Raw genomic sequence first — 22,510 nt, forward strand, 5'->3', positions numbered from 1 at the left:
TTCCAGGGGATCTCAATTCATTAGCAGACGCTTTAAGCAGAGATCCCCTCCCAGAAGAACACGAATGGTGTCTACACAGACAAGTCGTAGAAGACATCTTCTCACAGTGGGGTTTCCCCACTATAGACCTATTCGCCACAAGCGAAAATGGGCAATGCCCAGGATTCGCATCCAGGTTCCCTCAGTCAGACCAAGGCGAACGCCCTGTGGATGAACTGGTCAGGGATGTTTGCCTATGCTTTTCCACCAACCCCTCTCATGAGGAAGGTGGTCAACACGATGCATAGGGAATCGATGACGCTCATCCTAGTTGCTCCCATGTGGGCGAGGCAACCGTGGTTCCCACACCTGCGCAGTGTGCAAACCCATCAGACTCCCGTGCTGGCACAACCTACTACCCCAGCACCAAGGTCAAACAGTGCATCCTCAACCCAGCTCAATGAACTTGGCAGCATGGCTCCTGAAGTCATAGAGTTTGGGCATCTCAACTTACCACAGAGGTGCATGGACATCCTAAAGGAATCTAGGAAACCAAGCACGAGGCACTGTTATTTTGATAAATGGAAGAGATTCGTTATTTGGTGCCTGAATAAGCAAATCAACCCGGTTGATTGCACTCCTTCCAATATTGTCACCTACATGCTCCACCTGCTGGATGCAGGGTTGGTATTTAACTCACTCAAGGTACACCTGGCGGCGCTGTCAGCCCACACCACCTCCCATAACAAGGTTTCGTGGTGGAAAGTACCAGTGGTTAAAGCCTTCATGGAAGGGGTAAAGAGACTCCACCCTCCAATTTCTAACCGATTACCAGGATGGGACCTTAATGTGGCGCTTGCTAAACTCATGGGCCCACCCTTTGAACCCATGCATAAAGCCAGTCTCAAACACCTGACCTATAAAACTGCCTTCTTAGTAGCCATTACATCCATAAGAAGGGTCAATGAAATTCAGGCTCTGTCAGTGCAGGATCCTTTCTTTACTGTTATAAGGATAAAGTGGTTCTACGAACACACCCTAGGTTCTCTCCTAAATTCATTTCTAAATTCCACGTTAACCAGTCCATTGAGCTTCTGGCCTTCTTCCAAGAACCCAAAAGCTCTGCTGAGGTGAAACTACACACTCTAGATGTGCGAAGAGCGGTCCTCTACTATGTAGACAAGACCAGGCCGCTAAGAAACACAGACCAACTGTTTGTCTCCGTAGCTACAGGCAGAGAGGGAGATTGCGTCTCTAAGGGTGCCATCTTGAAGTGGATTGTCCATTGTATCCAGCTATGTTACTCCCTTTCTGAAAGAACTCTGCCTTTTACGCCAAGAACCCACTCTACAAGAGGCACTGGGGCCACTCTGGGTTCATTGCAAATGTACCCCTTGACACCATTTGTAAAGCAGCTACTTGGAGCTATATTCACACTTTTACTCAGCACTACTGCATTGACACTCATTCCAAGACACATACTCAAGTGGGACAAGCTGCTCTAAGACACCGGTTTGCTCATGACCCTTCTCACATCCCACCTTCTTCTAACACTGCTCGTTAATCTATGCACAGCATGTGATCTAAGCAGATTCCACAAGCCTCAGAAGGGATACATTACACACCGTAATCGTATTTCTGATGCTTGTATCGGCTTAGGTTCTCACGCGCCTGCCCTTCTTCCCCTCTGAGATAAGGCGCATGGATGCTTGTAGTCTTATCGATCTGCTTGGTAATCTGTACTTCCGCTACTCTGCATGCTACCTCATGTCAGAAAAAATGCAATCTGAGGGTCCTACATGCGTGGGGGATCATGGGTACAGTGGACGTGTCACTAGGAATAGTATTACTGGCATGCTATAACGCTCACCTGATTCCCACGGAGGCGCAGGTCTGGCTTCGAGTGCTGATGCTTCTTCAAAGGTGAAGCGCAGGACTCTGAAGATGGACAGGAAGGGCCCCTCCACTCTGGCTTCTCTGACTCGCAGGAATATTCCCCTGTGCGTGAAAAGGGAGTATTACCTACTGACAGAATAATGCTCAAGCCTCCCACTCTCTTCCAACCCTCCAGGATACCCTTCCACGATTCCCCGTGAAGTCTCACCTTAGGGTCTGGAAGGATGAGTTCTCCATCCTGCTTCTGATGCAGGGGCGCGTTGAAACCCAGTTACTTCACTGCATTGAGGTTTGATGGGAGTTCGAATAAGCTTGACTATTCAGGTAAGGCGCTGTAAAAGTTCTGTTGCAAGTTCAAAAGTTCAAGCTTAATAATAATGTTCATTGTCTTATTGCAGCAAGCGCTAATGCTTATGTCTTTTTCCCCTTAGGGGCCGGGGTTCGGAATGCCAGAGATATGGCGCCGACCCGAAGTGAAACGTGCAGTTCCAGTAAAGATCGGGTAAGTCCTAGATGAGCGTTCAGGTAATGTATTTGCATTCGCTCATCTAATGTCTTTGTCTTTTTTCCCCATAGGGGCCTGGGTCCGGAAAATGCCTGGAAGCGGCAAGACCCGAAATGAAATGGGAATGACCCAACAGGTAAGTCTTAGAAGGAAACAGAGCTTTTACTATTCCCTTCCTTCTCTCACCTTTTTGTTCTTGTCTTTTTCTCTCTAGGCTCTGGGAAGTGACTGTGGATCCGGATGATCGCTGCTGAAGATGGAGGCGCCCAGGAAAGGTGAGTGAAATGCAGCGCTGCTGCGATCGTAGCGAAATGCTTTTAAAAATGATGTCTTCCTTTTCAGGATCGTCGTTGTGATGTCTCCGTGATGCAGATTTAGCAGGTAAGGTCTTCTTCCTCTCCAATTCTCTTCTTGTCTCCCTTTGCAGGTGACCCAGGATGCTGACGGGCGTGGCTGAAGTCCAGATGCAGGAGCTGACATGGTGAGCGTCCAGCTGCGAGGAGCAGAACAACGCGAAGCGTGAGTTGCTGATTAGGCGTGGTTTAAATAGCCTTGGAAGAAGTTCCAGGTATGTATCCTTCCACCGATCAGGTATGTATCCTTCCCCGACCACACCCGGGTGGAAAGTAGTCCCACAGGTAAAGTAGTTCCATTCAGGCCTCAAGAGGGCCTGGATGTAGCAGCATGGTCTGCATCAGGTAAGTGCACATTAAAACACTTGAACACATGTCTAGCTTTATGAGCCTGGCGCCTAAGGCGCCAGGTCAGGGGTCCAAAATGAGCCTGGCGCCAGGACTGTGTCCAAAGGGCCCCAGCTTGGGTCCGCTGGCACTCCGCTGGGGGAAATGATGCCTGCCTCTGGGGTTGCTGGGTCGGACCTGGCTCCTTGGAGGTAGGCATCATGACACATGCCCTGTGTCGACGCCCATTTTCGAGTTTCGAAAAACAAACTAATACTCCGCAGCTTCACTAGATGTCGGCCTATGCACAGCATGTGAATCTAAGTAGATACAAGCATCAGAAATACGATTACGGTGAGTAATGTATCATATATATATATATATATATATATATATATATATCTTTGTTAAAGGGACGTTCTAGTTAAGTTGCACTAATAAAAACCTATGAAATTCAATGGAAAAACATTTGTACAGGGACGTTATGGTTATAGGTAAAACCGAAAAACCTCAAATTCGCCCGTTCTGGTAAGCTAAGCAACCATAACTCTCACCACCACCGTGCACTGCTAAGACTTAACACCCAGGACATCAAAGATGACATCACAAATGTCATTGATGACATCACTGTTCACATCACATATGAAATTAATGTTGATGTAAAGTCCCTACCTACAAGGGGTTGTTTTTATTATGTTGGTAACAAGATGTCAGGAGTGATTGAGTAATGTTAAGCATTTAATAACTAGCTAAGAATTCAAGACACTTGTGCTAGTACAAACAATCCATATGAAGACCCACAATGCATATAAATCAGAGGCACATACAGGGAAACTAAAGTAAGGAAGAAAGAAACAGCATCAGAAAATGTTAATAGCATTAAAGTTTACCTTCCTGTATACAAAGGAATTGTGTGTTTGAGGCCTGCTATGGCCCCATGCATGTGCACCATGAGCTGAGACCAAACCCTAAGGAAAGTACTTTAAGAACATACGACAAGGTTAATGTTTTGATATTCAGCACCTTTTGAATTTTTATATTCTGATTGTCGGTGAATAAAACCACCTGGCCTAGATTTTTCAGTGAACCAAAATAAGTGAACCAGATATGTGATGTCGTCTTTGTCCTGGGCGCTCGTCTTAGCAGTGCACGGTGGCGGTGCGAGTGATGGTTGCTTAGCTTACCATAACTGGTGAATTTCTGGGGTTTTTCGGTTTTACCTATAATCATAACGTCCCTGTACAAATGTTTTTCCATTGAATTTCATAGGTTTGTATTAATGCAATTTAACAATAACGTCCCCTTAGTTTTTTTTTTTGTTGCGAATTTCATTGGTTTTTACCAGTGCATGCTATTTACCTACAACCTACTAATATCATACTTAGCCAATAAGCAATATTATTGTCCAATTTACAAAGTTTCATCTTAAAACTCTGCCATTTCCCACCTTTTAGCATCATTTTTAACATGTCTATACGCTTTTTGCAACTTTTTGAAATAATTTGGCATCCGTAGATGTCTGGGAACGCCTGACTTAATTGCAGACCTTCGGGACAGTGCCACGTGACCATACGCTTGCATGTGGCATGGTGACGTGTTTGCGAAGGCGTCTGCACTTTGTGATCGGATCCATGCTTCGAATAACGTTAACTGCATTTTCTACTGATCTAGGAACTTTCAACTTCAGAATTTCCCTTGCACACCTCCTACACCTTTTCGTACTCCTAATCCATTACCAATCTAGTACATGGTACATACTTATCAAAACTGCTATTTATCTTAAAAGTGGCATCAGTTCTTGCCATCCCTCCTCCCCAAGAGCCACCACCAGCTGGAGGACCTTCACAACAAAAAAAAGCACAGTACTTTCAAAGACAATGAAGAGGACCAAGAAGATGAGGTAGAGGTAGAGGTGGGAGTGCCCGTTCTTTGCTACTGTTGGGAGTGTAGCAAAGGCTAAAGCTACCAAAGTGAAATGCACTTACTCAGTCGCAGACTACCTGGACAGTACTCCTATGGGACCCCCCCCCCCCCCTCCATGCACCAACACACCAAATCCAATGACTGCAATGCTCTCAGAAAGGTCGTCCTTTTTCAGCAAGTAGTAAACTGTCTTCCTCCACCTCATCTTCCTCAACAAATAATGTAACGACACAGCCTGATGTCTGCAGGCTTTGGCGCGTTATAAATGAATAAGTGAGGCTACGGACCATTATCGTCCATTGCCGCCCCTGAAATGGGGGATAAAGGCCATTAGCATCCCTGGTTCCCAAAGCGGGAACCCAGGGTGCTAAAACATTGCTTTTTCTTCCTAAAGCGGAAGAAGGAATGAATATCCTTCCTACAGCGGGACGCAGCAGGAAGGAAAATCCTTTTCCAAGACAGCCAAAATGGAAAGCGAAGGTGGGGCTCCGTACACAGCTCCTCTTCCCTTGCCATGGCAGCCTGCAAAAACCTATGTATTACCACAAGCAATTTTTTTTCCCCCCCTTTCAAACCTATCTTACCTTCGAATAACTTTACCACATAGCTGGTCCAAGGTAGACATAGCCACTTTAACACAATTTTACGTCCCTAGCAGTCATGACTAGTAGCCAGATTGTCCGCGTCATGACCTTATGCCATGACCCAGTCAATCTGGCTATTGCCCACGGCCACAGGCTATACCTTAGTCACCAAAGGTATATGACTATTTTTTTGCACCTACATTATGACACTTGTCAAAAAATAAAACACAGGCACATTTGCAAAACCATGCTTTAGTGTCCTTGCCAGTGCTCCTCACGAGTTTGCTTGAAATCCGCCCATGTTTTATTTTTTCAAAAGTATCAAAATGTATGTACATACAATAGTCATAACTTAGCCCCCACTTGACAAAATTCTTTCAGTCTTTATACAAACATTGAAGGTTGTCTATAATCTTTCTCAAACCTTTTGTCCTTATTTGTCAAATACCAACAAAGTTATTAGCCATTTAAAAATGTTGAGACCCCCCCCCCCCTATTTCGCCCTTCTTGAGAAAATCCCACCAAACTTTAGAAAACCATTTATATTTGGATCCAAAATTGTTTTGCCAAATGTTGTGCAGATTCGTCAAATGACGCCACATTTATATGCCTTTACAATATTTTGGGACCCCCCCCTCTAATTTTGCCCCCTCTTGGCAGAATCCCACAACTTTCCCCAACCTTGTAATGCAGAAATAGGTACAGATGTCCCAGGACTTTCGGGGTGGTGAAACAACCTGTTTTTTGGCTTCTTATGGCCATATCTAATCCAATCTCGCCGCCCCACATCCCCAGAGATTGTTGAGTTTGACAAGTGCAATGCTGATTTTTTTTTTTTCTTTTATTTTCTTCACTGCGCTGTCTGCGGACCCCAAAAAAGTCTGCGAATACAAGATAGCGGGCGTTTCAGGAAAACTGCCGCATTTCACGTGTTCTAATCACCCCATCAGCGGCTGCGTCCGATGTCCACGGACCACGCAAAAGGCTGTGAATTTTCCTGGCCAATCAAAAGGCAGTCCGCGGACTGGACAGGGAAGTGAGTCTGCGGAGCGGACATAGATATCACTCATTTTTTTGCCTTACGTTTTGGCAATTTAAAAAAGACTGGATGGATTTACACCAAATGAACAAAAGCACGCTTTTGGGACCAAGCTGCCGCTCCTGCTGCCAATTTGGTGAAAATCCATCCAGCGGTTTGGGCTGTAGGCATGACGGAAATTTTTTCCCAGTCTATTGGGGGTGGGGCATTTTGGGAGCCCCCTATAACGTTGCCTCATCCCATATACTTTTTTAAAAAAAATTTTGAATTAGAAATATTTAGATCAAATTGCTGTTCGTTATTGTCCATTCGTTATAATCGCTGCTTCTCCAGCATAGGGTCTGGCAGGGATTTGCATGCTTATGAATATTCCCCGTCGGTCTAGGAGTCCTCGGTAAAAAACTGTTTAACTTTCACTTACAAACTTTGTCCTATAAACCTATCACTGAACTCTTGGTCATAATGCCCCCAGCCAATGACTTCGAGGAAGTCTTCCAACCCCCTCATGTTCATCCTCTGTTCCCCCTGACAGCGAGGGAAAGAAGTTGGGCGCCACGGGTAGGAAGGTGATCTACTCGGCGAAGACAGTCAAGGCAGCGAATGTGCTTGTAATCCTGGTCAGATAAGACAGGGAGCTGTGGTATAAGATGGCACCACTGCTGGAATTTCTGCCCGACGACGAGCAGGTCAAGGTGCTGGAGATCTCCAGGAGGGCGAGGTGGCATTGGACCACGCCATCACTATGGCACGGGGTTCCGTAGTCATGGCTGGTTGAGGGCCACGAACTTCTGTCAAGAGGTCCAGACGAGGGTGCTGGACATGCCCTTCGACAGGGACAACCTCTTTGGGAAAGCAGTCGAATCGTTGCCGGCCATTAAGACTGACATGGAGACGGCCCGTGCCCTGGACACTCTTCAGAAGCATAGTCTTTCCTCTCGTGCCTGCAGCAGAAAATCTGGCAGATCGTTGAAAGGGTTCGGCGGAGGGTACTCCTTATACCATCAACCATCCTGGTCCACGACCCAAGAGGCCTACAGGGGCTGCTCCAAGGGTTTCGGAGGTGGCCGTAGCTCCCAAGGCAGCATGCAGGCCCCGAAGTGTGATTGAACCGACCAGGACGTCAGCGGCCCCCACCCATGCAACCCAGTGGGAGGCCGGATGGCAGGTTTCGTCAGCGAGTGGGAAAAGAGCTCCACAGACCGATGGGTGCTGGACGCTCTCGCCCATGGACACTAGTGTCCCCGGATACCACTGATGACCTGGCAGGTGCAGCACATCCCTTAGCTCCTGCAGGAAGTATGGGCCATGCAAAAAAAGGGGGGTTGGGGAGATCGAGCTGGTTCCGGAGCTAGTCTAATCCAGATACTGCTTGGTAAAGAAGAACGGGGACTGGAGGCCTATTCTAGACCTGCGGTGCCTCAACAAATGCCTAAAGTCCCAAAAATTCAGCATGGTCACGTTGCAGAATGTGCTCGGCCAACTGGAGGAAATAGACTTCTTGTCGCTGGACCTGGAGGATGCATACTTCCAAGTCCCCATTCACGAGAAGAATTGGAAGTTCCTGCACTTTGTGTTATAGGGAAGGCATTACCAGTTCAAGGCCCTTCCCTTCAGACTGAAGTGGGCGCCCAGGGTGTTCATGAAGTGCCTGCGCCAGTGGCGGGCCATCTGCGTCTACAAGGGATACATGTGTACCCATACCATGACGACTGATTCGTGCATGCCATGTCTAGGGAAGTAGCAGTCTTGTGCAAAGGCAGGACTGTCAGCTGCTGACGGATCTGGGGTTCTCTGTGAACTATCCAAAGTCCTGCTTGATTCCATCGCATAATGCACTGTTTCTGTGGGGCAAGGCTCAACACGGCCTCCTGCCCGGCGGCATCCTTGGAGGAAAGGATAGCCGTAGTGGGCAAGGTTCAACAGCTGACACTGAAGATCACTCGGTGTGGACCATCAAGTCGCTGCTCAGCATGATGTCCTTGTGCCTTTTTCCGATAGGACTCTGCAGGTTGCGGATGCAACCCTTCAGGAATTCCTGGACGCTGGTTGGATCCACGTGTCCAGAAGCTTCTCAGACAAGGTTGTTCTCAATGAGTTCCGTCCAGCGATATGGTGGTGGGGCGTGCACTCCAACATCGCTGGGAGCACAGACTTCCAGACCCCCACGTACCAGGAGACGGTCACTACAGACTCTTCCCTGGAGGAGCCACACCAGACGTCTCCATGCCAGAGTCCTCTGACAGCAGAGGAGAGGGATATCCACATCAATGTCCTGGTGCTGCGGCCAGTGTTCTGAGCCCTCCAGTCGTTTCTGCCGTCCCTCAAGGGAAAAGTGGCGATTGTCTTCATGGACAATATCACCACAATGCTGTGAAGTGGGGGGGGGCTCCCCAGCGCTCTCCAGAGAGGCGTAGGACTTGTTGCACTGGGCTGTCGCGCAAGAAATGTTCCTCATTCCTTTCCACCTGGCAGGAGAGAAGCACACCATTGTAAAAAAAAAATGACAAAAACAAAACATAGCTGACTCCCTCAGCAGGGAGGTGCGCTGGAAGCTTTGATAGGATCAAGTGGATAGCCTCTGCCTCTTCCACAAGTGGGGCAGAGCCCCGATCGATCTGTTTGTGACGGTGTCGAATGCCAGGAATTCGTCAGCAAGTTCCAGGCCTTTTCCTGTACGTGTTGCCTCTCCTGCTGTGAGTCACCAATCAACTCCAACTGTGCAGATGCAGGATGATACTCGCCGCCCCGGCATGGCCGAGGTAGATTTGGTACCTGGACCTTCTCGGCCCATCGTCTCTTCCAGTCAAGCTGCCAGTGGTGGCAGATCTGATCACCCGGGAAGGAGGTGCAATCCTGCACCACAACCCAGGATTGCTGAACCTCAAGGCTTAACTCCTGCAGCCTTAGAGCTACGGACGGTATGAGCTGCCGGCAGACTGCAGGGAGGTCCTTGCCAGGGCCAGAGTGTCGTCGACTCCTAACTGCTGCAGGCACAAGTGGAAACGTTTCACAATGTGGTGCTGCACGCAGAAAGTCAACCCTTTGAGGGTCTCGGCTCTACCGATTCTTCTGTACTTGTTGTCCTTGGCCAAGGCGGGGCTGGCGCATGCCTCTATCAAGTTGCATCTGGCGGCTATTACCTGCTGCACCATGTCTCCAGGATGGTCATCTCTTTGGTCCCACCATCTGGTCAAGGAGTTCCTCATAGGACTGTTACGATAGTTACCGTCTGTCAAAGCCCCTCCCCAGCGTGGGAGCTCGATGGGGTGCTGACAAGGCTCATGGTGGATGTGGGTGGAAGGGGGGGGACCTTTGAGCCTATACATCAGGCCCCTCTTGTTCCTTTCGTGGAAGACTGCTTTTCTCGTGGCCATCACCTCTGCCAGGAGGGTAGCTGAGAACAGGCCCTTTCTTGCAAATAGCCTTATCTGACTTTTCACGACACAAGGGTGATGCTGCTGATGCACCCCTCCTTCATGCCAAAGGTTCAGTCGGAATTCCACCTCAACAAGCCTTTGGTGTTGGGCACAAGTTTGTATGCAGTACCCTCTGGGAACACTACAAAAAACTCTGCCTACAGGTATAGGAAATCCGACCTTTGGTATAAGCTTGTACTATAGTTTTGGTAGCGTGTTGAGCAGCCAAGCTTATCTCGAGGGGTCAATGTGAGCTGTAGTGGAGTTGCACAGAGATTTACAGTTACAAGTATTCAAATAAACTCTTACACTCAAGCTTTCTTGAATAAACAATTATTCATTTATCAGTCCATTAGAATAAGCCTTCTTCAGAAGGGAGCAATATAATAGTAACACACAAATACACTTCATGAAATATACACTCTTAATATCTCTAAATCAGTAGATACCCTTTTGGGATGGCCCACAGACATGACATGACTCAGTTGACTTCAATTGCTAGGGTGCTGAGGACGTTAATATCACTGTTGCATTAAGGTTCATATAGTAAGTCAAAGGAAAAGGTTATTTAGAACAAACAAGAGACCACACATTTTCTTAAGCAGGCAAATACTTTCAGATCCTCCAATAAGTCAATAGGCAAAAGTCTATGTAATCTGAAGCACTTCTTTGTAGATAAGTAGAAAGTCTTTGCACAATGTTTTAGAAGTCTTTGAAGAAAAGAAGAATCAAATGTAGGGCCGCAAGCTGATTAGACTTGTGAGTAGTAGAAGATGCAAGCAACTCTACAGTAAAAGATAAGTTCTCTCAGACTTTTTACAGTACCTTTTTAAAAATGAAGAAAAGATACAGCAGATGACTCCTGTCCCTGTGCAGCTCTACAGATCTCACTGTTCCTGGGCCTCAGTCGTGGGGACAAGTGAAGACGTCTGGGACACTGCGACGGTCAAAACTCGCAACCGGCAAACTTCACTTTCAGTGGCTGTTAATAGCAACGCTGCGGTTCCTGGCTGTCGAGGTGGACTTTCCTTGCTTCTGGGGTCCCGCACTCTGAGGGGGGCTCATTCCTGGTCAGTCCTGCTTCCTGGCAGTCTGGAGGATCTTCCTGGAGCTCTAGGCCAGCTTAAAAGCAACGCACACAATCTGGTGTTCCTCTCCCTGGCTATCCGGTTTCCAGCAGTAACTCTGTGGAAATTCAACCAGCTCCGATATGGATGTCCAGGTGGCTTACTTTGGAGTTGATTGGTCCCACCAAGTCAAAGGGAGAAGTCGTCCTTGCAGGGGTTTCTCTGTCGATACGAATTTGGAGTTTCAGCCCACCAGCAGGGCTTCACCGGGCAAACCAATGGTCCAGGAGTTACAGCAGGTGTCCTCTTCAAGTTGTTCTTCGGTTCCTTTGTCCATTGGTCGACTCTGCCTTCCAAGCCAAAAGACTCACCTTTTATTCAGTTCTCACATTCATTCCAGCCTAGCACTCGCTCACCCAGCAGGGTGGCTGTCCTTGACGGACGGACGGACGGACGGACGGACAGTCAGCCGGCCAATCACCACAGAGTGCATTTGGGTCTCTTAGGAGACTAGGAACAGGGAGTTTCGGCACTTCCCTCACTTCCTGCCTACCCCAGACACCCTGGAGCCAGAGGCAGGCTTCACTCGTGAATTCCCCCCAAAGGCAAAGCGAACAATGGGACCAAACCTGGTTTTGGCGCGCAGAGTAAATCTCAAGAAGGACGTTTCCACAAAGAAATGGTGAGAAAATACCAGGGCCGTTTTGACAAATGGCATCTTTGGGTGCTTTACTGCAGCTGCGAACGCAGCCCGCGGTAAATGCACACCATGGTAGTTGAAATGAAACCACTGCCACCAGCCATTCAGTGAGGAAAGGGTAACATACAAATGTTACATGAGAAGCTAGACAAAGGGGATACTAGATAACCCCTCCAGCAGCCTATTGTAAGATAGTGTGCGCTGGGTCTAGAAAGTTACAAATGTCAGTAAAGTCAATTTCACTTGACTGCTTTTGGAAACAGTAGTTTATCCCAGAGAAGGTATTTAAACCTTTGGGGAAATCTGCAAGACTTCCCTGTGCCACTACACTGAAGGTGCTGTCTGACACAATGTAAAAGATGATACCTATGGAATTTGTCAGGCGCCACAACCAAAAGAAACGGTGTACAAATACACGAGTGGAGAAAAAATAGTCTCTCTCTCTCTCTCTCTCTCTCTCCAGGTTAAAAAATAAAATAAAGTCCTCAAAATCCAGCCAAGTTGCGGGGGGTCTCTAAGGTGGAGGGAATTGGCACATTTCTAAGAATTCTCCCTAAAAGGTGTTGCTTGTGTTTTTTTTCCAAAACCTTTGTCGTCGGCTGAAAGGACTTTACACTCGCCGGATCTGGCTCATGCGCTGAAGTTCTATTTGGCACGTACGAGGAGTTTCCGGAAGATGTTTCAACTATTCGTGAACTTGGTCCTGTGAACCATGGGAAGGCCTTGTCCAAGACTTCCATCTCCAGGTGGCTGTCCGGCTGCATCACACACTGTCACCGGTTGGCAAACTGACCCATGCCCTGCCGTTTGAGAGCCCATTCCACCAAAGCAATCGCTGTGACGATGGGGTTCCTGCCTGGTGTGCCCCTTCTGGACATCTACAGGGCTGCTATGTGGAGGTCCATGAACACATTCACCAAATTCTACTGCGTCACCAGGGATTCCAGAGAGGAGTCCTGGGTCGGCAAAGCAGTGCTACGCAACCTTTTCACTTGAAGGTGTGCCTGTTCCGGAGGTAAGAGTATTTGCTTCTGTTGATCCTTGCCACATCCCGTGGTTGTGCAATGTTGTACTTGTGTGTATTATTTATTCATGAGCATGTGAATCCATGCCAGACCCCATGCTGGAGAAGGAACAAGTTACTTACCTATTCTCCAGCATGGGTCTGGCGCGGAGTCACATGCGAACCCTCCCTCCTGCCCCTCTGTGGCTCTTTTTGGTCATACTGCCATTTTACGTGCTACCAAATCTGAATATGGCTGCCAGAGGAGAGGCTTAGGTAGAGGGCAGTTATTGGCTGGGGGTAGTATGATCCAGTGCTCAGTGATTGGTTGTTAGGAGAAAGATTTTTTTTTAAGTGAAACTGTTTTTTCTTTTAGCGATGATTCCTGGCCTGACGGCAGGGAATATTCATGAACATGTGAATCTATGCCAGACCTATGCTGGAGAACAATAGTTACAAGTAAGTAACTTTTCCATATTTTACTGTTTTTGTTTTCACCACATACTTTACCAATTCCTGACTCTATTGCCTTGCACAGCTGATGTAGCCCCCAACTCCACTGGGTGCGGCTTTGCCATTGTGCAGCCAATTTTAACTGTTCCCCATGCACATGCTTGCTGTGATCCCGCTTGCCCAGTTTGCATTATTAGGACTCAGTAATGAGGCATGGAAGTTTCTTCTCCTGCAGACTTATCTTAATGTTTTGTACCACATTGTAACTGCTTTCACTTTTTACTTTGCAACTGTCGTACAACCGTATAACTTATTAACTTCCTGTACCCACAACTAGCGCCTATATGCCTCAGGGCTTTGTGTGCTGCTATAAATGTAAAAGAACATTTAAAAAATACAAAGTTTTAAAAAATAGATATTTATTTATTCTTTCTACAGAAACCGACAGCGCAAACTGGGTACAAAGCTGCAGTGAGAAGGTGCTGGTGACTGTATCTAGCATTTCACGCAGACAGACGGAACAATGACCTGTGCAAATCTGGGAGCAGCAGCGAGGAACCTTTCACTGGGTGGACCAAAAGCGAGGGAACACTCCCAGGCTGCAGTATGCAGGGCTGGTGCAGGCTGCTCAGTACTGACGGATGCATGTGGCATCGTGCAGGAGCCGGACGCTTCTCTGCGCCTCGTGTGTACATTTAACCGAAAACACCCCCTTCTGTCCTGCTTCGGGCTGTCGGAAATAAAGATGAAAAAAACTGATACTGGGGACACAAAATAAGCAAAAAGATGCCTATTTCTGTGAAATCTTTACGGCACGAGAAAACACTTTTTTTATTTATTTATAATTTTTTTTAATGGATCTTTAGTTTTTGAGGTGTGGGATAATTGGAAAGAATATTGATTTGGCATTTCATAGACTTTTTTTTTCTCTTGCCTTAAGAGACTGTATGGAAGATAAACAAGTTGCACTTTGTAGAAAACCCCAATGCCTCTTGTTTTTACTTTTAACCCAGTAACGCTTTGTGGTATGTGCGATTGCATCTCGTTTAGTGATGCAATCACGATACGGTGATGTGTCCCTAACATTGATGTGTAATGGGGCCTTAACATCTTGATACTGAACTGGTGCAAAGATTGAAAGGCCTACACCTCAAAAAATGCAACAAAGATTAAACAAATAATTTTTCTTGGTGATCTCCGATTGCATGAAGGGTAGAGTCCCTGGAAGATTTAGTCCCTTTTGGGTTGCAGGCTGGGTGTATTTGTTTCCTAGAGTTACACAATTTGCGACCACTCACCACTGTGTTTGGTATCTGAGCCATTGGTGTGCATATGTACTCTGAAAGTAAATCTAGGTCATAATGCTAAAGGCGTGTTGCCCCTCTTCATATTGATGCTCGAGTGGGAGAGGCAGGATCGGAGAGTATATTGCAGAAAGGGAACCATAGAAGGTCCTACCATGTCAGTGCATCAGTGGTAAACCACATTATTAGGGAAGCTGTTTTTGTTATGCAGCGCTCTCTCCACATGTTAGTTTACTGGCGTTTGCATGGTTATACAGGTCCTAAAGATGCTAGGAAGCCTGATTACCTTGAGAAAAACATTGTTCACCCCAAAAAACCTGTGCATGTAATTAAGGTCATGCATTTATAGAAGAAGTTGCATGAACAATGTATGGGAGGCGGCTACTTGTGTGGGTAAAAACATTAGAAAAAGGGAGCTGCAAAGCTGTGCAGAAGACGGTCTCCTGGAATGAGTGTGAAGGTCCGTGGTGACAATTCTTGGCCAGGGATACTAGCAAGAATCGCAAGCTTTTGAATTCTATGCAGAAAAATGAACTCCAACCCATGTTCCCTCCAATTTCCTACAGACTTTATGCCTCTTGCAGCCCAGAAAACTCAACACCAATAAAGATGTATCAGCCGTCCCCCCAACCACCCCACTCCCCCCCCCCACACACTCTTAACAGAAGAGGATAATGGAACAGTAGGTCATATTTTAGTCAAGATTCCCCTTTTTAATGTGTGGATTTTGTTTTTGCCTTCCTATGTTTCTTCACTTTTTGGGATTTTCAAAACATTTCTGCTCCATTTTCCATACACATGCTGGATTGTTTGGAGTCACTGGGCTCTTTCCAGCCACTACTGGACACACCTAAATCTGTCTGAAGATGGGCGTCGAGGTATCTGTATCCCCTGCTGCCAACCCTGATCTTCATACCTTATTGGTAAGCATTTAACATAACAGCCTGCACACATTGTTTGCTCAACATTGGAGTCCTTTTCCTGCTTTGGGACTCAGCCCAATTTGAAGACTGTGACAAAGGCCTGCTGCATCTTGCCAAGACGAGTCTGGAAATGATCTCCTCCAGACAATGGTGTTCTCAAGAAACCACTGGAAAATGACTGGTTGGTACTTTCTTCACTTATCCCAGCTGGCTCAGCTAGGTTGAAACTTAAAGGATACCGGATTACCAGGAAAGGGACTTACTGGTCATCCCTCTGTAGGTCGTCCAAGGGGGAGCACTGGTAAAGACTTGCCACTGTTAACAGAGGCCCAGGGCTGTTCTCTACTATTTGGCTCTCCAAATAGTTAATTTCATACCTCCACCATTGTGAAGCCTTCAGAGGCAAGCCAATAGAATACAGTACTGCTGCAACCTAACGTAGCTTGAACAGTTCATTCTGCCTCCAAACCAGCATCACCTTGGCATGCTTCCTTTCATCCAGCTTGCCTGCAACATCTAGTCACTGCAAACATTGTTCAAGAAATGGACCGTGATGCTGCAGGCCACTTCAACTTAAGTTTAAACATTGACATTCAGGGTTTGGGTACTTCAGGATATTGCTGAGCTACTGTATATCTTTACTGTCCTACGTGATTTGTATTTATTTAAAGAATGGGGATGCCTTCAGCAGACAGCGCATGGCGTGTGGTTCCATCAGCGTCCAATCACATCAGCCTGTTGGAACTGCTTCCGTCGTTCAAAGCCCAAAAAGCATTCCGACATCTTCAGCGGAAGACAGTTCCTGTCCTTACATACAGTACCATGGCTATGTACTACCTGAACAAACGGGGTGGCACTCACTGTCTAGGGCTATCCAGACTGTCCCAGAACATCTGTAAGTGGGCACTAAACACATGTTCCGTACCTTCCCATGTTTCAGGGGAACACAATCATCTGGCAGATGTGCTCAGCAGTCTTGCACCTACCCATAGAGCACAAGTGACGCTTGTGTTGGGAAGGAGCCTAGTGCTTTTCCTCACTCCCAAGTTTCCCAAGCGCTTTAGAATTGGGCAACATTATGTTAACTGTTTTGTAAGAACTACAAAAGTCCAGGGGGGAGGAGGGTCACTAAATAAAGATGGGTAGTATTTAAAATTTAAGGTGCAAATAACCATTAGCTGAAAACATTTGTAAATGTTCTGTGTAGTTTTAAAATCAAATCTCAAAGCAGGCTCTCTGCCAGAAGGAATAAAGACTGTGCTGAAAGTAGCCTGCCGGCTGGCGGAGCACACAGTGGCTGAGCAGCTGGTCCTGTCCATCAAAAGCCCTTCCATACTAAGAATAGGAGTGTACAGATTCAATGAACTGAGTACTATGGAAAACAGGGTTTTTTGTAGAAATTACTGGACCAGATTAAATATAATTTTATTGAGTGTTGTGTTGAGAGTATGGCGGGAAGATGTATGAATGTTTATAACATAGCAAATGATGCTAAGCGAGAGCTACAATCTATTCCTGCCGAGGCAGCAGTATGTAAATGTGAACCTGGTCATGCAACACTGGAGACTACAGCTTCCCTTGTATGGCAAGAACAGTTTTGGATGAGCTCTACTGGTATCCATTGACCAAGTTGAAAAAAGGCGATTGGTGGTCTTAGTCTGCAGGAGCCAGCCAAGGAAGACGGAATGCTGGTCGGAAGGGCAGAGTCCTCTGCCATTCTCTCCGCCCTCCCCCATCCTCATCTTTGTAAAGAATAAAGTTTTGTTATCCTTGCAAGATATACTTGTGGCCTTAATTCCATAGAGCGGTGCGTTCACTCTGGTGTGAGTGTGATCAGGGGGTACCCCAATATATTTAAGGGGTACAAGTATGGCCTACCTTTCAGTGGTGACCCCCATGTGACCTCAGTCATGCCCCGTACTTTGCGAAACCCAGGCCTAGTCACCAGGAAAAGAGCCACGCCCAGCTGTAGTGATCAGTTAGTTTAATCAAAAACCCCATGTATGTTGAGCGACTTTAGTAGGAGCCATTTTAAAAGAAATCCTCTCTGCTCAGTGAAGCAGGGTGTGGCTCCAGAACGACAGGCCAGCTTCAGAACAGAGAAAACTCTAGTGAACAACGCCCACGTGAGTATACTCTAGCAAGTGATAACAAAATGGGAACATGTATGTATGATATTATGGTGATGCGAATGGTATTATGGTGATGTGAATGATACTATGATGATGTATGAGGTCAATGGAAAGGAATAATAAGATTGGACAGGATAGATTGGATAGGTTTTCAGGTTATGTTTTTAAAGAGTAGACTGGATAAGAGGTGGGTTATGTATTGAAATTGTCACATTTCTGATTTTCTATCTTTTATAATGGAAAGGGAAGGGATCCTCAGCCATAACAGGTTGCAACGGTAATACCACGCATTATTCTTTTATGACGATAAAAAGCAATGGGTGGTATTACAAAGGATATAAGGAAAAACATTAGTGACTCGGTATATCTCCACACTGAATCTGTTGGTTGTCTCCTTGATCATCAGTCTGGCTTCAGAGCTGCTAGAAGCACGGAAACTGCTCTCTTGAACGTCCGTGAAGATCTGCTCTCCAACCTTGATTCCAACACCCCCTGTGTTCTCATCTTACTTGATCTCTCTTCTGCCTTTGACACGGTCAACCATGCCATCCTGCTCAACCATCTCCGTGATAACCTGGGGATCACCGGCCAGACCCTGGCGTGGCTGACCTCTTTCCTCTCTGACCCTCCCAGGTTCAGCTTGGGTCCTTCCTCTCCTCTATCTCTACGTGTTGTGTTCTCCAGGGGTCTAATCTCTCTCCCTGGCTGTTCAACCAATACCTGGCACTTCTTGCCCACCACATTGCCGTGCTCTACCCCAACTTCCAGTGCTATGTGGATGACACTCAGCTCATTTTCAGGCTTCCCTCGGCCACCTCTCCTCCCTCTCTCATCCCTGACTGACTGTCTACCATCCAGGAGTGGTGTGCCGCCAACAATCTATGCCTTAATGCCAGTAAGACCAAGATTCTCATCATTGGCACACCTGCTCCCTCCTTTCCTGTCACACTCTGGCCGGCCTCTCTTCCTTCTCCCACCTGTGAGGCTGAAAACCTCTGGGTCATCTTCGACTCCACACTCTCCTTCTCTCCTCACATCTCTAACTTCTCTAAGAAGTCACACTACCAGCTGCACCTCCTCAGAGGTATTCTTCCTTTGTTCTCCTTCCCCCAGAAGCTCACTGTCTCCAGAGCTCTGGTTCTCTCTATAGGATGGTCTATTGCAACAGCCTCTTTATAAATCTGCCTGCTTCTACTCTGTCCTCTGCAACCCATCCTGAACAGGACTGCAAGACTTGTCCTTGGCCTCAAGCCCAGGGATCATGTCTCTCCAGGACTGAAATCTCTGCACTGGCTCCCAGTGGCTGCGAGGATTATGTTCAAAATCCTCTGCATTGTCCAAAAGGCCTTCTGGGGCCTCAATACCTTCAACTCTCTCTTCCTAAATATCTTCCTTCTCTAGCGCTTCGCTCTTCCGCCTCCAACTCCCTCAGGGTCAGTCGCTTCTCCAAGCAACGAGTTGGTGGTAGATCTTTCCTCAGCTGGGGCCTCCCTCTGGAACAGCCTCCCTGCCACCCTGAAACGTCAGGAGAATCATCTCCGGAAGCAGCTCAAAACCTTTCTCTTTGCTTCTGCTTTTTCTCCTCCTCTCCCCTGCTGACTTCCTGGCTGAAACTGATACTGCACTGGTTACGTGGCCACCTTCTGATCTCTGCCCCCTTCCCTGCCAGTCGCACACCCGCACTGCCTTCCTGGCAACCCCCGCACTTGGACTATTTTTCTGTTTCCCTACAGTCCCATTACCAGCACTTGACACCTGATGTCTGTACTTACCCTGGCACTTGCCACCTTCTGGGATTACTTTTACTTTTTGTTATTTATTCTGTTATATCCCATGTACTGCACTGTCTCCACCCCCCCCCCCCCACTTTCCTCTTTTCCCCCTCCCCTTGCACGATCTGAATGACACCTGGTCTAGTAGGCTAGTTGTCTGTCTTCCCTCTGTTCCCCTCCCTTGCCTCGTCGCGCCATGTAATGCTTGTGTATAGGCGCGTTATAAATTCCATATCATAAGGAATGGTCCTGGATGGTAGTCAATTTTTTGCATATTTTCTCTTGCTGTCTTTTGTGGTAAAAAGAGGAAGGAAAGTGGATGAGTCGTGGTGTGTGGGTGAAATCAAAGTGAGAAAAAATAAGGGGGTGGGGGAAAAAGTGGGTTGATCTGTATTTTTGAAGCACGTGCAGCATAGCAGTAGGGTTTAAGCATTCGGGATGCGCACAATATTACGGAGGAAGAACTCCAATAAAAGACATGCATGGGGTTCCGCCACTGTGTTGTGACAGAATGAACAATGCATAGTAGAAACAAAGGAAGGGGGACGGGGGGCGGGCGGTGGCCTGCTCCTGGCCAGAGCAGGGCTCCCATAACAGAAACATGCTAGAAAAAATGTCCATCTTTGTAGCGGCAAAATATGAAGGGAACAAGACCCAACAAAAGAGAAGAGATTCTAGATCTCTGGCAATTAGTTGGGGATATGGAAGATCAGGAAGGTGAAAAAGAGATTCAATGTAAGGGGATATACTCGGTAACGCCTAAACCTGCAGTAGGGTATACAAACCTAGTCTGTAAGCCTCCAGTGGTAGTGTGTCAACAGGATTATCAGTATTAGCAACTAGGGGGGGAGGGGATATGCCCGTAGCATTGGTGTACCCAGAGGGTCCACAGGTCGACATAGACAGTAAGTTAAGAGCACTGCAGGAAAGGTTGGTCAAGTTACAAGAACCTGAAGAAGTATCACCAGAAATAAGGGTACCGGTACAGAAAATGGGGGATTGGAAGTCAGGAAACTTTTTGTTTAGATTCAACCCTGGGGCAATAAATGTGTGTTGAAAAAGATGGGCAGAGGGTATTGACGGTCCTGGAACAAGAAATGGAGCAAACCAGGGATAATGGAGGGGAAGATCAAGGTGGTAGAAATAATGAAGAGGCAAGGCAAGAAAGAGATCGAGAGGAGGCAGTGAGAAACTTGGCTCTGCCACAAGAGGCAGTGGGGACGGACCGACCAAGAAATAGACCAGATTTAATCAATGTTTAGTTCAAGATCAGAAGAATACTGAAGGGGTAGAAAACAAAATAGATATGCAGGTGCCTCTAATACATAAAGGAGTAGGGATAACGCAGTATGTGCCATGGCCTCAAATGGACAAAAATAATTTGATTGAAGCTCTCCCTCAGCTTATAGATGGAGCTAGTAAATGGATCTATGAATTTGAAAAACAAACAGCAGGGGTAGTCTTAGCAGTAGAAGACTTTGAGTTTACTGGTCACCATAGTCTGGGACCAGGCTGGGTTAAGTCTTGCAGATAATGGACATGATGGAGCAGCCTTTGGTGAGGGAAAGGGTATGGGATGCCCTACGAAGGATGTACCCAGATACCTCTGACTTACATTCTTTAATACAGTGCACAATGGGTGATAATGAAGACCCAGTTAGGTTTATTCTTAAGTTACAGGAAATGTGGAGAGTCGAGACAGTACCAGTTTCTATTTTATCGTAAAGCAGCACTACCAAAAGGGGCCCAGAGGGCACTAGATACAATTGTGGGAATTGAAGCCTAAGGGTGGGCAGAGATACAAAGTATAATAGTCCACAATTGTAAGAGAATCGAGGAGCAGGACAGGGAGATATCCCAGAAGTGGCAAAAGGACGAAGCAAAACTAGTAGAAAAAAAATTAAATAAGGTTGTCGTCCAAACACCGGTGATGGCACTGGCTCAGGGGGAGAAAGGCCAGGAGACTCAACAAATTGTGAATGCCACAACTGCAGTACTATGGGGTTAAGGAGGAAAGGGACAATGGGGTGGGGGGGGGTGTACCCCAACCCACAGTGGCAGTATGAAGGAGCATCAAGGGGGAAAAGGAGGATTTCAATGAGCAAGAGGCTGGCATTGTGGGAAATGGGGACATTTCAGAAGAGTATAGGAACAGGCCTGGGATGAGATTTAATTATGAGCCATCACCTTCAGGGCAGGGATTCCAAGGGCCTCAAGGAAGAAGACCACAGCAATTTGGAGAGGGGGTCAAAATCTGTTCCCTTTATGAGGATGCCAGGCAAGGGCAACGTGGACAACTACAGCAGTGTGACAAGCACAGTTTAACAGAATGTCAGGGGGAACAGGCACCCCATTCCAAGGAGTTACAATGATGGGAATGGCCTTTTTTCATTCCCCAGGCGAAAAAATACATGTTCTGATTAGGACAGATCACAGAAAGCACTTGCATGTCCAATCCTATTGACAACCACACACCATGAAGGGTGAGCCCTTGGTGGGGGAGGAAATGGGAAACGGGCAATTCATATTTATGTTAGATTCAGGTGCAACTAAATCACGCATCATGGAGTGCAACTTTACATGCAGGGATTCTCTGGTGCCATTTCTAAAGGTCCATACACTGAGGCGCTGGATATAAAAGTTTGAGGCGAGGTAGTACGAGCCCCCTTGTTATATTCAGAGAGTTCCCCTGTGAACTTGTTGGCCAGGGATCTGCTCAGTACAATAAATATAACTATCATTCACAGATCAAGGGGTAGTGTGTTCCACTCAAGGGATGTGTGTAACTCAAGCAATGGTAATAATCAATGCAATAGCAAGGGAGTCAGTAGTACATGGGTTTCCTGTGGCCCAGACATGTTTTCTTTTTATGATATTAAGGTATTTGTAAATGCCTCAAATATTATTTTTGGACCCATGGTTCCACGCGAGATGATGGCAGGGACAATATTGTCATTAGATTTACAAGGACTAGCAGTGTCAGAAAAAGATCACTCCTAATTGGAACAGACCATGTTGGGTGTGAGTGGCGCACAATATTATGTATAGACTCGACAGTGTATTTAAAGAAAATGACTGAGGAGTTATTTGAGACAGTGAACAAAATGAAGAGATTATCTTGTAAATCTGCATCC

The 22,510-nt window shown here is 46.8% G+C and overlaps 1 protein-coding gene across 1 annotated transcript in view; it reads left to right on the top strand.

Annotated features, from left to right (window-relative positions):
- The window catches only part of DOLPP1 (dolichyldiphosphatase 1), a 158,252-nt gene extending 144,027 nt beyond the window's left edge, over nucleotides 1-14,225 (top strand). Inside the window, exon 8 of the mRNA XM_069609216.1 lies at nucleotides 13,684-14,225. Within this exon, the coding sequence (XP_069465317.1) occupies nucleotides 13,684-13,720 (37 nt within the window). The 3' untranslated portion in view covers nucleotides 13,721-14,225. The remainder of the gene's footprint in view (nucleotides 1-13,683) is intronic.
- The last annotated feature ends 8,285 nt before the right edge of the window (nucleotides 14,226-22,510 follow it).

This window comes from Ambystoma mexicanum, chromosome 8 (genome assembly GCF_040938575.1).
Source record: "Ambystoma mexicanum isolate Mex_15411 chromosome 8, UKY_AmexF1_1, whole genome shotgun sequence".
In the NCBI taxonomy this organism is placed as follows: Eukaryota; Metazoa; Chordata; class Amphibia; order Caudata; family Ambystomatidae; genus Ambystoma; species Ambystoma mexicanum.